General features: G+C 40.9%; 1 protein-coding gene and 1 long non-coding RNA gene across 7 annotated transcripts in view; one reads left to right on the forward strand and one right to left on the reverse strand.

The window, feature by feature from the left end:
• The window catches only part of LOC133166134 (uncharacterized), an 11,666-nt gene extending 349 nt beyond the window's left edge, over nt 1-11,317 (reverse strand). The window contains exons 1-7 of one of the 5 annotated variants that reach the window (XR_009717696.1): nt 10,930-11,317; nt 10,344-10,401; nt 6,714-6,821; nt 1,141-2,796; nt 514-693; nt 315-426; nt 1-178 (exon numbers count right to left, since the gene is read on the reverse strand). The exon at nt 1-178 is cut by the window's left edge and continues 349 nt beyond it. This is a non-coding gene — a long non-coding RNA (uncharacterized LOC133166134). Of the gene's footprint in view, nt 179-241; nt 427-513; nt 694-1,140; nt 2,797-6,713; nt 6,822-8,261; nt 8,356-10,343; nt 10,402-10,929 lie in introns of those variants that run through there. The other 4 variants (XR_009717695.1, XR_009717698.1, XR_009717699.1 and 1 more) reach the window with 4 other exon arrangements.
• The window catches only part of LOC133166131 (ETS-related transcription factor Elf-1-like), a 10,741-nt gene continuing 2,963 nt past the window's right edge, over nt 6,815-14,592 (forward strand). Inside the window, exons 1-6 of one of the 2 annotated variants that reach the window (XM_061296151.1) lie at nt 6,815-6,966; nt 8,107-8,227; nt 9,886-9,990; nt 13,654-13,809; nt 13,896-13,967; nt 14,317-14,512. In XM_061296151.1, coding sequence (XP_061152135.1) covers nt 6,907-6,966; nt 8,107-8,227; nt 9,886-9,990; nt 13,654-13,809; nt 13,896-13,967; nt 14,317-14,512 — 710 coding nt within the window. In that variant the 5' untranslated portion in view covers nt 6,815-6,906. Of the gene's footprint in view, nt 6,967-8,106; nt 8,228-8,402; nt 8,560-9,885; nt 9,991-13,653; nt 13,810-13,895; nt 13,968-14,316; nt 14,513-14,592 lie in introns of those variants that run through there. The other variant, XM_061296152.1, reaches the window with a different exon arrangement.

Genomic DNA, 14,592 nt, shown 5'->3' on the forward strand with positions numbered 1-14,592 from the left:
AAAAAATTCAGTGTAAAAAAATTCGATGTCTCCAAAAATTCAGTGTAAAAATATTCAGCGCGGACATCCGGGGTAACCAAGGTATACTCACAGAGGGCAGAACTGCTGGGGGAAATATTCAAACCTGTCCTCCTGACCTCTGGTGCTCTCCAAATTGATGCACAATGCCACATCTCCACTGTAATTGAGAGCGCAATGAGGAATATTCCAAGTGTTTATTTGATAAAACAATGCTCCTCACAGTACTGCAGTTTAAGCCAACAAGTAACAAGGCAAGTTTCACTTGTTTGTCCAAACGTTGCTGTCCTGCAGACCTGTGGCATGGCTTCTCTTCAGACTGCTGCTGAAGAGGGACTCAGCCTTCCTGACTCTCTCTGCCTCAGGCCAATTGAAAATCCTTCCCGGTGTCCGTCTTCATTCAAAACTCTGGACAACAATACAGGCAAGGCTCTGTGTTCAGGTAATGTTACTCACAGCTAGAATCTGGGAGAGTTTGTGTGGATTGACACTGACCTTGGTAGCAGTTGCAAGGAAGTTGCCTTGCTTGAATTTCCCTCCAGTCTGGAGCTAAAAGAGAAGACCTTTACTTTGAGAGCAGTCATTGGCTTTGAACCAGGACTGACCCAGGATTCTCTCGGGCATTATGTGGCATACTGCAGGAGGACTGCATATGCCTGGGAGATTTATAATGACCTGGGAAGTGGAGTGAAAGCAGCATCAGTAAATACTAAGATCTTCCCACATGATGTGTTCTACACAGTGCAGTGATGCATTGTTTGAATTGTTGGGAAAAAATGTTGATAATGTTCCCTTTGACAAAGAAAGTTATTTTTTCACGTTTTCAAGTTTCTTTTTATGGCTGTCATCAACTTCACATACATGTATTAATTGTTGCATTAATTAATGTTTTGGAGGGAGCAGACATAGACTCATCAGGGTATTTAGGTTGCGGTGAACCTTTTGCACGTCAGATGTAATTGAAAAAAATGATCACATAGGCTTATTGAAAACAAGGAAATTAATCAATGAGCACGATACAAACATAATTACAGAAATATCCTCGTACTAAAAGCCATTCCCCGCAGTGAAAGTTTTCTGTAAGATAAAAAGAAAAGAAAAAAAGGCTAAGAACATATTTACCTTGTATTCGTCCTGCATCAGGAGCATTCCAGGAGCTTGAAATTCGCGACAAAATACAGTGACGTGGGGCTGGGTGACGTCTTCGCTATGAATTAAATGTGTAATATCTGCAAAACCGTAGCAGCCGGCACAATCGGTACCATTTTTGCAGCACAAACCAGCACAAACCAAACAAACGAACGAACGGCACTATTTTGGGTCGTTCGGAAGTAAACAAGGGGGCGGGGCTACCAGACGTCATCGCTATAAAATAAATGTCTAATATCTCCGAAACGGAAGCAGCACAAACGAAACTTTTTGCTGCACAAACCAGCACTAACGAAGCACAAACGAACGGTACCATTTTGGGTCCATTCTGAGCAGATGGGGGGCTGGGTGAACTCTGGATGACCTTTTTCAAACTATTGTAGATGTTAGATTCCCCCACCACCAGGCCATACATCTTCAGTTCCTCCAGTTCACTCACAACGAGAGTCTTGACATCTTCTGGTGTTGCTCCGTTCGTTTTAATCCATACTTTGCAGATTCTGACCCACGTTGCAAGAATCTTGTTTTCCTTCTTCAGTTTGCGTGCGTTCCAGGCTACTCAGCATTCTTCTTAGTGAGGTGCTCATTTAGGTAAACACCCGTTCCTTGTAGTTTCCTCCCTTGCTTCAAAAGATCCACTTTATGTTTCCTATTGACGAACCGAATGATAATTTTCGGAGCATCTTTTGGTCGTTTTCGGTTTCTTGGGAGTGTATGACAAGCGGCAATGTTTCCTTTCCGGAGTTCTATATGCTTACTCTCGAAAAACTGTACTACCTAATTTTCAAGCATTGACAGTTCGTCCGATGGAGAGTCATCTGTCGAAGGATCTGGAGGACCCGCCGCCCTGGCATAGGAGCGGTGTGATGTTTTAAGACCAGTAATTATGAGGTCTTCTTGTCGGGAGTACTGCTCCAGTGCATCGACTCTCCGTTCAAGCGACAAGATTTTCTCATCTTTCTCCTTGGATAATTTCTTAAGCTCCGTTAGTTCAGACGTTAGCTGGAGCAGGGTGGCTTGCTGCTCTAAGAGTGTGGTAAGGTCTTGCCGTATCAAGTCAATGGATGATTTGAGTTCATTGTAGCCCTCATTTTTTTGGGCGGCATACAGGGCCGGTTCTAGGAATGCACATAAGAGGCGGCAGTCAGAAATTTGAAGGGGGCGTGTTCTTTTTTTTTTTACACATTTTTAACACTGTTGGTGTTTTCTTCACAGCAGTTGTGCGCTGTGTGTCCAGACCTCAACCTGGAGAAGTGGATTGCACTCTGTCAGGCCTCTACACTGACCTGTCCATCTTGGGTGTCCCACCTGAAGATTAAAGCTTCTGCTGGTATTGCTCTTAGGGTCACTGAGGCACGCAAACCCCCTGACCACAATATGGTGGCAATCTCTCAGGGGGGGGGAACATATAATATGAATGTTATTATTTGAGTTGTCGTTAATCATTAGTTATATCACGGGTCATTACGACGGGTTTGGTGGAGTTTTTACTGCTTCTTCCAACTCCTACCGCGCTGACTGTAACTTGACACTCTCTGGCACGTCTTGCCTCATTTGCATACTCACAGTGATTGGATTTTTACGGAGGGGCGCGGAGTCCTGACAGCAGGCTGTGTGAGGGAGGACACACTGCACCGACATGAGAGAAGAGAGGGGGCTGATTAACGTGTGTTTCTATCAGCGGATTTTTCACTTCTAAAAGTTTGATTCGAGGGGGCAGGACAACTGTTTGAGGGGGCGTTGCCCCCTCTTGCCCCTGCGTAGAGCCGGCACTGGCGGCATAGCGTAAAGTTTGGAAATGTAAACCAGCTAGCCGCTTTTGCTAATTTCCCTGTTAGCATGAAGACCGGGCTCCTTCTCTCCCCAACTCCAAACATTTTTCACATTTTCTTCCCGGACGAGCTAACATTTGCTTATTTACATAACCTGATCTGCTGAAAACTTTCCAGCTTCTTTTCACGAATTTGACTTTGTACTTGAATATTTGGTGGAGCAAGAAGGTGTCCTTCTTTTAACCTTGCACTGACAGATGCTTTATTGTCCATCCGAGACTGAGCCGCTTTGACATTTAACGCTGAAACATTTAGGGTAATAGACATAAGGTGTACAGCTGTCTCAGGGAAAACTTCTTTTACCCTCACTGGTTCTGGAAGTCAGTCTAAACTCACTAAACTACACCCACCGGACATAAAATGCAATGATTTATAGAAATATACTTTGTCTTTGTCTCCATATTTACTATGAGTTGAAGTCTGGCATTAATATTTGGGTGGAACAAAGGCAAAATAGGCTTCCAGCAGGGGGTACGTACACATTAGTGCATGCCTGTGTGTTGCCTAAAACCTCTTCAGATTTTTTGCAGGAACTTCAAAGCAAACAATTGTTGAAAGAAGCTCAATTAAGAACCTCACAAAAGCAGTAAAAGAGCAACAACATTGAAAGATGTTTTGTGCTTATTCTAATAGTTTTCCCCAAAACGTCTGACCCAGACTGGCCACATGCAATAACTGACATATTTTCACACGCAAGTATGCAAGAGTCCAAAACACACACAAACACACACGCGCACACACACACACACACCTACACAAACACACGCACTCATGCACGCACGCAGTCAAGTAGCAATATGAGGCAAAAGGAATTCATCTGGCTAACATTCCTGAGTATTTCCTTCCTTTATCTCCTCCTCTATTTTGCCATCAGGAGATGTTCTAATAGTTATGCTCTTAAGCTTTCTCAGGTGGGACATGAAATATTTTTTTCATTGGATTATATTTCGTCCTCATATAGATTTTTGGAGAAACTGCATTTGTAAAATGGTTCAGAGTGTATAGTATTCATTCAACATATATATTTGAAGACACAACAGGTTTGACCAAAGTCTGGTTGATAATCTTCAGGTGGCTCGTGTAGACGCTTTGTGATTCCATGTCAAGTAGACAATTATAGTGTGCTTGCATATGGTGAAGCGCTTTTCTCTCTTCTGTTTGCACAGCAATAAAAAAAAGAGAAGAAAGAAAGGATGGCAAAGTGTGTTAGTGCCCTGTTATGCCACTAGGGAGTGTCAAGGACTGTGAATAAAGCATTCTCTGATCAGAAGCCTTTTTTTTGTCAAGCTGTAATATGATGCGTAGAAATCTCACCATCTCTAATAAAACAAAAAATTTCCACTTCAACAACAAAATAGTGTAGAAATAATAAAGTGCTGTTGAAGCACACATACACTTTCCCATATTGCAAGTTAGTTACTTGGCTTTCTGCTTTACATTGCAAATACGCCCGTGTTTACATTTGCTCCACACTGACAATCGTTACTAAGGGTTACCTTGACTCACAACACAGGTAACCAATCAGAACTCCCTCGGGGGGCAGTTCAAGGGGAGGGGGGGTGGCAGTTCGAGGGGGGGGGCAACATCTGACAAGGACTGAAAGATCAACACTAACTAGGTACACTGATCTCCAATCAAAGTCACTTTCCGTGGACATTTCACAACAGGAAACTGATCTCTGCTATTGAAACAGATGACCGGTTTGTGTTTGCCAGATGAAAACAATTTCCTTTTGGATCCTCCAGTCGGCTGCTGCCGTGCTGCATAGCTGACAACACAAGGTAAACCCTCATTTTAGGATTTAATATGCAGTGATAATAGTAATAACTATAATGCTATTGGGTTTGATTTGAAAATTATCCAAAAGAACCACATGTAGCACGTGTGCTGAAATGAAAGTGAAACCAGTTTCCTGAGCATGCATGAACATTTTAACATGATTATTTATCGGAAGATGAGCCTACACACACACACAAATGTAGCGTAGCGTATGACCATTAGGAATGTTGTGACCACTCTGATAGCCAATCTCCCCTTACACCGTATTTCAATGTTAATTTAACAAGGCCCAGCAAGCAGAGGACCTTATCAGCTTCTCCCCTCACTTGCCATCCTGTTATCATTGTGGCCCTAGTTCACACACATCCAACACACATAACCTCTGTCTGGCCAACAAACCCGCTACTTCTATCTCGCACACAGGCAAAATGAGGAATGAACGTTTCGGGGGCCGCCTTATCAGTGTCCTGAGGGGGGGGGCCTGGCAGCCACTTCACAGAATCAAAAGCCCTGTGCAAAGGCCACAGAAACAAACCTACAGTATGTGTGCAGAGTAGCAAAGAACAAAAGGCTCCCGGAGTCCTCTGACAGGCTGCAGGGCCAGCTAATATTGAATATGCAGCTGCTACAATGTAAAGTGAAAGCAGCTGCCACTCAAAAGAAACAACAATGTGAGAATTAGCCATTTGGCAAAATAGAAAGAAAAGTATAATCCTGTTTTATTTTCTGCAAAATAAAAAATACAGGCTGCACTGATTATGTTAGTTATGCATTCATTGCCGCTAAGATAAACATGGCAGCTTGCCATGTTGCAAAGCCACAGCCTGAAATTCAGGTTAAAAGACGAAAATAAGCTGTGTTTTCACACACAACCTGCAGGAGACAAATTCCTACTAGTAAATGTAGTTTTTCTTTAAAGTAAGCGTAAAAAAAAGACAATTTCACTTTGAACGTATTGAAGTACTAAATGCAAACATCCGAGGAAGTTGAAAATGAGAAGGCCATTTCTGGCTAGAATAATGGCAGCGGTTTGGCACAAGAACTCAGGAAGTGATGCCTCCTAACTGAGCTGTGTTCCTGTGTGACCCATACATCGCAACCGCTAAGGTGCCCATTCATCTTCTCCCTTTGGAAGCCAAAACATCAATAACTGTGAAGCTGCTACGGTTGGAGGATTAACAGGATTAAAATGTGACTCGAATTAATTCCTCAAAGCCATTTTTTTTTTTTCAAGGAATGAAAGCTAGCGTGCGCTACGTAAAACCTGATTAGTGCTGTGATCTACAGAAAAAAAGGTAAGGTGCAGGTGTGCCACCATGTTGACGAATTCTCTTTTAAACTTGTAAATAAACGGGAGAGACTTAAATCCTCAACGAGTTTCACTTTAACCTAATTCAAACGTGGTAGAATGAGGAGCAAGAATGATCAGAGAACTCAGCAAAAGCTTCAAAGAAAGAAGGATCAAATAATTAAATTATTTAAAACTTAGAGAGAGCAAAACAACTGCTTTGACTCTAAATGTCCCCAACATGTCTTAAGGAATGTGAAAGTAACGGCTGCGAGACCTTGAAAGTTGCGCAAAGAAGTACTGTTTCAAGTTCAACGGCGGCACACACACACGCATGTGCACACACATTGCAGTACAAACGCTTCCTTCCTGTTGGTGGTTTGGCCTCTTTTAAGAAGATGCAAGTGAGATTTGTGATAGTCACAAGCAGACTGTACTATTTAACATGCATTTTAGCCTACAAAGATGAAGTATGTAAATGTTGCTTAATTCTGCCTGCAATCTATGTATGTTATTAATTTCTTTTTCTTTTTTCTTTTTACTTACAGGTTCAGACCAAAGGACACATTTCAAGGCAGCCACTCCCCCATTGAAAGTCAAAGAACGTTCTTTCCTGTCTTATGCTAATCTGGTAAAAGCAGACTCACTGTTGTGATGCCAGCTTCATCATATCCTGTGACGTGCGCTCTTCAGATCATCTGAAAGGTCTCCCGCAACTGTCCAGTTTTGTTCGTCGGCCCACGAAGAGATTCTGCCTGGAGACGAGAACACGTTATAGTTTTCAGAGGATTCCTGTGATGCCAAAGTTGTCTAGTTAGAGCGACAAGGGTGTTTTCAGCCATGCTACAGCAATCAGAGCTCGTTTTTGACTTTGCCAGTGACCATGTTAACCTGTCAGGGGTAAGTCAAATATTTATCACTGTATCATTTGGAACTTCAATTTATGCTTGCCCGTAGCCAAAATAATAAAAATTAAGTAAATGTTTGACAAAGGAAGGCCGGCACAGGGGCGCATTATTATTTATTGTTCTGGTAATGGTTGATGTAAGAATAAGATATCATTATTATAGATGTAGTTTGCAGTGGGTGAAAAACTCTAATACCTTATTTAGTGTCACCAGAAAGTCTAAGCTCTGTAAACCAGTGTAAATTTGAGTAGCGCTAAACTACACTGTCAAACTTTGATACTGACATGTCAGTGCCAATGAAAACCTCTTATTATCGATGATTGTAATTTTCAAATAACTGTTACCCAGGGTCTCATAGGTTCGCAATGAGTGTTTTGCAATTACGTGCACTGCTCGAGGGCGGCAAAGTGAAAAAAATTGGCAATATGACACCATTGTAGCAGTTTTACATTGTTATCATTACTGAATAAATTGACACTAAATATTTGTTTGGCGTAAACCCCACACGATAAAAAAAGATATTGCATATTTTCATGGAACAACAATGAAGACATGTAAATTAGTCAGTGTACAACTTGTTTAAAAGGGTAAACTCTCACTTCAAAATGAAAATACCAAAATGAAAATACCCCAACACGCAGCATTAATTTCTTCACTGTTGGCAACATGTCCGAATTGGTTCCAATTAGCCATTCCCCCCCTTGGTGTCATCTGACTTAGGGCCAGGGTTTGAATGGGGATCAGGTGAATTTTATTTGAAATTGCACTCTTCAGATTGGTCAGTAGAAGACAATATCAGAGGATCTGGGGAAATAAAAATAATTGTTACATTACATAAACTGAAATGATGGAGGGGGCCATAATTTTTCATTCGCGCTACTGAGAGTTGGGGGGTCCGAGCACCTCTTAAACAGATTTTAAACATGGACTACACTCATGCACATGCCTGGTTTTTTATTGTACCAATTGATTGATTGATTGATTGATCCAATAAACAGCAGCAATTGGCCCGAGAGAAAACACAATATTTTATTAGGTTATCTTGTACATTGTCCACATTGTCCAAAAATGTGAGGTATAATGTGATACTGTCATGTTGCAGTTGATACAATACTTTTTGTCATTTGCGCAGTTGGGGGTTCGCTCGGATTTTCCTGCTGTGCTCGTGGAGCAGATTCCACATCCACACCTGTTCGCATATTCAGAGTTTTTATGTGAGAATCCACAGGTAGAAGACCACCAGTTGCCTAAAGGTTAGTGCATAGCCTACGGGGCACACAAACTCACCTGACTTAAGTATTCTTGCGGTGCAAATATTTGATTAATATTGTACGACGTGCGGCCTTCAAAATTAGACATCCGTAGCCCTATTACCTGCAAGGCGTTAAGTTATAAATGCACGATTTGCGCACGCGCACTTTATTCCTAGCTCAAGCACCACCCTCCATAGAATATTCAGGAAGTTGAACAAAACATTTCTCGTCAGAGTCTGCCAAAGGCAGCACATGTATTGCATGAGAATGTAGACTCGGAAGAGTCTAACTAAAACATGCTGTAATTCACTCTCCAGTGCTGGTTGAGAAAAGTAAGTTATGTCGTGGTTTTGGCACGGGTTACTTTGATCTTCAAGTTGCACGGGGCAGTTCCAGTGGGGCTCGGCTAGGCTACGTTGACGTTGCTAGCAGAACTACAGTAAAGACACGTTTCTATAAAGTCATTTAAAAAACTTCACGATAATCGTTTACTTGCTTCGCCAAGTGTGTCTCGTTTGTCAAATTGTCAGTGGATGTCGATATCGGTAGAAAATGTCCACGATTGTCAGTATTATCAGCAAGCAGCTGTTTTCTATCTCACGTCACAAAGACATGCGTCGATTCACATTGACGACGTTTAAGATGTATTCTGCTTAATGACATAAATCGTTAGATTCAGTTTATTGCCCATGTTAAGTTCTTGCGGAAACTCATTTAAATCTTGGGGAAAACTTTCTTTCATGATTAATTTATTAGGGGGAATAACTTATTTCCATTTTATAAACACTTTATTCTTGAAATTATCAGTAGTATAGAAGTGCACTTTTATACTGGTAACTGCATTTTGTCAGCTCATGGAACTACAAATGAGCGCAACAATAATGCTCCATATAGTTGTTTTCCAACAATGTCGATCATTGCCGGTCAATATTATGCGATTAGGCAGTTGCGCCCAGTGTTTCGGCCAGTTACTATATCTGCTAATCACTCTAATTTAGGCTATTTGTGAGATTGATGGTGGTTCTTGGAGGGTCAAAGGATAAATTGTCACTGGTGGTTCCAGTAACTAGACATCAATGTCTCTTGGCTGTCCCTGATAATTAAATATACACCTTAACAAGGTACTCTATCACATTGATGGGACCACCATATAAAACAGCCCATAAAGCAGTCCTGCTCTTTGCTTAACAGTTATTCCTAATATACTTGCCTGTCAGCGCACTGAGAGAAGGCAATCGATTGCATGCTGTGGACACGATGAAATGTCCATAATTGATAGCGTCCAAATGATGTGTTCTTTGCTCAGCATCCAAAAGTCATACTTTCAATGACAGACCATGACGAGACATCCGTTCCGAAACTAGACTAAAGTGACGCTGCCCTGATAGCCAAAGCCAATTATATTTGTCCCATCAAGTTGTTATCTGAACATAAATCAGGATCTTTGCCTGAAGAATGAGCAGAAATTAGGTCAACCACATCCTAGTGAAAATGTTGCCTTTCATGTTTTGAAGAAGTCTGAATATATTTGGGACTAAATGCAAACGTGTTGCCCAAGAGCTCCTGCTTGAACCAAAGTGATTCTTCCTCTGACTCCCATCCTCTTTCACCATTTGCTATTGGGGTTAATGTGGTTTTCTCCACTCTCTTTTCTAAAGTGGAGCCATGTGAAAGCGGAGACGACGAGACCATGGAAACGCTCGTTGCTGCAGACTCACTTCTTGACTTGGACTGTCCTGATACCCTGTCACTGGAACACTACTGTAAGTGTGCGCAGTTAAAACATTAGCGGTCCACAAATACAATTTTACATACGTGTTTAAAGTATTAAAGTAAGGACATTTGACCAGAAAATACTTGCTCAACATTGCCAATCATTTATTTTTTGTAAACAGCAGAGGTCATTAAGGATGTCGCTTAATTTCTTGTTATCCTGTAGATCAGTGGTCCCCAACCTTTTTTGCGCCACGGACCGGTTACATGTCAGAAATATTTTCGCGGACCGGCATTTATATAAATAAATAAATAATACATTTATAATAAATATATAAATACGATGAAATAAAATGATATGACTGACATAAAAACAAGTACAAATGACAAAAATAAAACTCACCATTACGTTGAATTAGTGGGAGCACTGAGTTTGTTTCTCAGAAACGAGCCGGTCCCATCTAGACGTAATCGGAGACAATGACACCCGAAGTCATTAAGGTTTGTCTTTTATTGCAGGATGCTTGGTCTCCATGTGTTGAAGCAGTTCTGCATGCTTCATTGCCTGGTTAGTTAGCCTGTCGCCACATATTGGCTTTGCGGGCTCAACTGGGGAAACATGTCACGTGACCGGGACGAGTGTCTTGACCTGAATTGATTGATCGTCGATATTTTTATTTTTTTTCTGTGCGGCTTGGCGGCCCGGTACCAAGTGACCCACGGACCGGTCCGCGGCCCGGTGGTTGGAGACCAGGGCTGTGGACTCGGTTCGGACTCGGGGACTCGGACTCGGTCGGACTCGGTCATTATTGCCGGACTCGGACTCGGTGCTGATTTTGACCGAGTCCACCGAGTCCGACAATAAAAAAAAAGAGGCAAGACGCAGCCAGAGAGTGTCAGGTTACAGTCAGCGCGGTAGGAGTTGGAAGAAGCAGTAAAAACTCCACCAAACTCGTCGTAATGACCCGTGATATATGTTATATCCTTACTATTTTCCAGGTGCTTAGATCGCAAGCATAGGTCGGACAACGACGTGAATGATAACTGCTTTATTCCTTACTCACAGTGCGTTCACAGGGCGTACCACAACAACACAGAATGCGCCCATCCCACTTCCGGGGTTTTTCTACTACGGAATTTGAGTTAGCCCAAAATACACATCTCTTCCCCTCTTACAATGAACGTGCATGAACAACATAGTCTTATGCACCTATAACTTGACATCTTCAAGATCTGTCAATAACTACCATTAAACAAATATCATATATGGTCCAGACAATTATGACAATAATATTCCCATGAAACCTTAACTTTGGGTGAGGGTGGACTACCTCGAATTATACCGAATTATAGCGAAAAACCGATGTCGTACGCCGTTGTACGGCGTCAGCACTATGTTGTTTTCAGTAAAAACATGAAAAACTCACGTTTGCGTCAAGTCAATTTTAATTTTTATAAAGGATTATTCTCATTTGATGTCTTTAAATTCATCCGCGTTCTGCCATTGAAGCGGGGTGCATTCAAAGACCAGTCGTACAGACTGAAACGTTTTGTGATCAAATCTTTCATAACGAGAATGATTTGAGTGAATTGATTTGAATGAATAATTGAGAAGAAATTTCAGTTCTGAAGGCTCCTTTTGTCCCAAGCAAAGTGACAGATGGTGGGGAGGGGGGGGGATAAAAATTGTAAAATCAATTCACTCAAATCATTCTCGTTATGAAAGATTTGATCACAAAACGTGTGTGGCTTTTTCTTAAATGAACACGTTTGACATTGCTGTAGTCGTGTCAGCATTTAATTATATTGCGCTGTCATGTTAAAGCAAATTAATAAATGCAACAATATTAATTTGCTTTGAAAATAGCGGAGTAATAAAATAAAATGGATGAATGATGATCACAATTAAGTATAAAGTCTCCTTTGTAATATATACTCCTTGTAGCCTGTACCCAAAAAGAGGAGTTTCTTTGCATCGAGGTTTATGCAAAGAGCTCACGTAATTATATTGTTGCGTTTTGGTGAAGTGAATGAGTGTTCCGTCTGTACGACTGGTCTTTGAATGCACCCCGCTTCAATGGCAGAACGCGGATGAATTTAAAGACATCAAATGAGAATAATCCTTTATAAAAATTAAAATTGACTGACGCAAACGTAAGTTCTTCATGTTTTTGTTGAAGACAACATAGTGCTGACGCCGTACGACATGGGTTTTTCGCTTTCCAAATAAGGGGTCGTCACTAATTATTTGTTTAGATAAATGTCTGAGCTATAATGGTGTAATTAATGATTAAAACTTGAAAGTATCTGTTTATTGTATTCGTTTATATGTTTAATAAAGACGAAGCCATCACAAAACTGTTGTAATTATTTAGATTTTGAAATTAGCCTTGAATAAAGACTAAGCAGTCACATGAATTAACAGAAAAAATGGACAGCCGGACTCGGACTCGGACTCATAGTCAAGAGGCCGGATTCGGAGCAAAAATCCGACCGAGTCCACAGCCCTGTTGGAGACCACTGCTGTAGATCGCAAACTTTAGACTTGACACAACAGCACCTCTGCTGGTTGCAACCGAAGGTGCACCCAATTTTCCTTAAAGTGATTCAAGAAGCCATTAAAAAAAATAATTCAAGGAGTAATATCCTTGTGTCAAGGCCTTTATTTTGATGTGAAAATGTAAAAAGTGTGTGGGTGTGTGTATATATTTTTTTAAATTAGGTTTCATATCCTTATGTTTTGATATTTTCCAAGTTTGTGAAGAACACTTGTATTACACCCTTTTATTCTTGAACAGAGCTGAAAGTGATATGTGCGTCTGAGGACAAACTGAAGAGTGGCGCAGATAGGCAGCCACTTTCAACCTTGATGTAAATCATCTTTTTTATTAGACTAAAAAGCAATTATATTGTCACGCCGATTGCTAGAGTACAATACTTTTATTTTCAAGGAACGACAAATTGCTTTTTGGAGAATGTTATCTCTGATACAAAGACAATTTAAAGTTGAGCAGCATTATGGGTGAACTTATTGCCCACCCCACCTCTCCCACGCTTATAAATTGAAGGCCGCCGGAGTGCCATTTCACGCAGTCTTGAAAGGTTATTCAGATTATTATCGAGAGTTAATCACATGCACAATGGCATTTTGAGTGAAAGTGGCTCTCTAATGATTCTCATGTATACAGGCCATGTACACAAGATGTTATGTACTGCTTGAAGCAGTCCACTGTTGGTGATCCCCACACCTTTGTAAGATTTATTCATCAATCTCTAACATGCATGCACATACAAAGTGTCCCAAAAGCCACCATCCACTTCCTTTTTTTATTTCAGTTTCAGATATCATTCAGACACCTGACACGAGGAGGGCTTACTCAATTTATTTATTTATTTTATTTTTTGACCAAGTACATTAGTGGCTGGTATTTGCAACCTCCATGAGTACCCAGTACTTTAAAATAAGGCTTGTATTGGTACTGGCCAATCTCTATTTACAAAAATTGTAATGGCAAAGCTGTGAAATATTGATGGTCTCATGTGTCAATACTTGAAAATGAAATGGGGGGAGGAAGTGAGTGTTGACCTTTTTGGACTCTCTGTAAAAGGGGAAGTTGGCCTGATCTACTTGCCCAGTCTCTCAACTGTAGGAATGGTTGAGCATTATTTTGACGCTGTATTCTTTCAATTAATCTGTGTATGATCTCCTACAGCCCACACCTTTCTGCCGTCATTGGGTGATGTCATCACGGCTCCTGTCACTCAGGTGACTGTGTCGGCAGAGGGCATTGTGGGAGCTGTTGAAGAGCCACAATGGCACACGATGCACACAAATGAGCCTGCGACACAGCTGCAGTCCAAACAAAGAAGTCCGTCATCAAATCACCTCATTTAAATGAGTGACGTCTGTGTAATCATGTCAAAAATGATGTCGATTTTCCCCTTAACCTCGCAGGTAGGAAACGACATCAAAGGGCAGAGTCTCCTACTCCTGACATAAAAGTGAAGCGGGATAAATACAATAAAGGTGAATTAGAAATATTTAAATGAAGATTGTGAAGTTTGGAAACAATGTTTCTGAAAAAAATGCATTAAAAGTCACACTGTCTTACACATGTTTAAGAAGAGATAAAGGTTTTATGATGATGCCATTTTGGCCTCGGAATGAATTGTCTCAATTTGCATACTTGAAACAGACAGTTACATTGGACAAGAGATTGAACAAATTGGAAATCTAAGCCTTTAAGTTTCCACTAGTGTGGATGTGATTTTTTTTTTTTTTTTTTAATTACAATTTTTCTATATATTTCTATTTTTAAGTTCACATCATTACTCTGCATTTTCTCATACTGTATGTTCATATTTTGGTTCTTTAGGTGGAAACACTCTCTACTTGTGGCAGTTTCTGATGGAGTTGTTGCAGGACAGACAAGTTTGCCCCCGCTACATTAAATGGACTAATCCCAACGCTGGAATTTTCAAACTGGTCAATTCAAAGGCAGTGGCGAGACTCTGGGGAAAACACAAAAACAAACCAGATATGAATTATGAGACCATGGGCAGAGCACTAAGGTACAGTACTTAAAGAAAAACCCGGATTTAATTGGTTTTCCGCTTTAGTGTGGTTGCCATGCTAATTCTGACCTTGTTGT

Source organism: Syngnathus typhle, linkage group LG13, assembly GCF_033458585.1.
Source record: "Syngnathus typhle isolate RoL2023-S1 ecotype Sweden linkage group LG13, RoL_Styp_1.0, whole genome shotgun sequence".
Taxonomy (NCBI): domain Eukaryota; kingdom Metazoa; phylum Chordata; class Actinopteri; order Syngnathiformes; family Syngnathidae; genus Syngnathus; species Syngnathus typhle.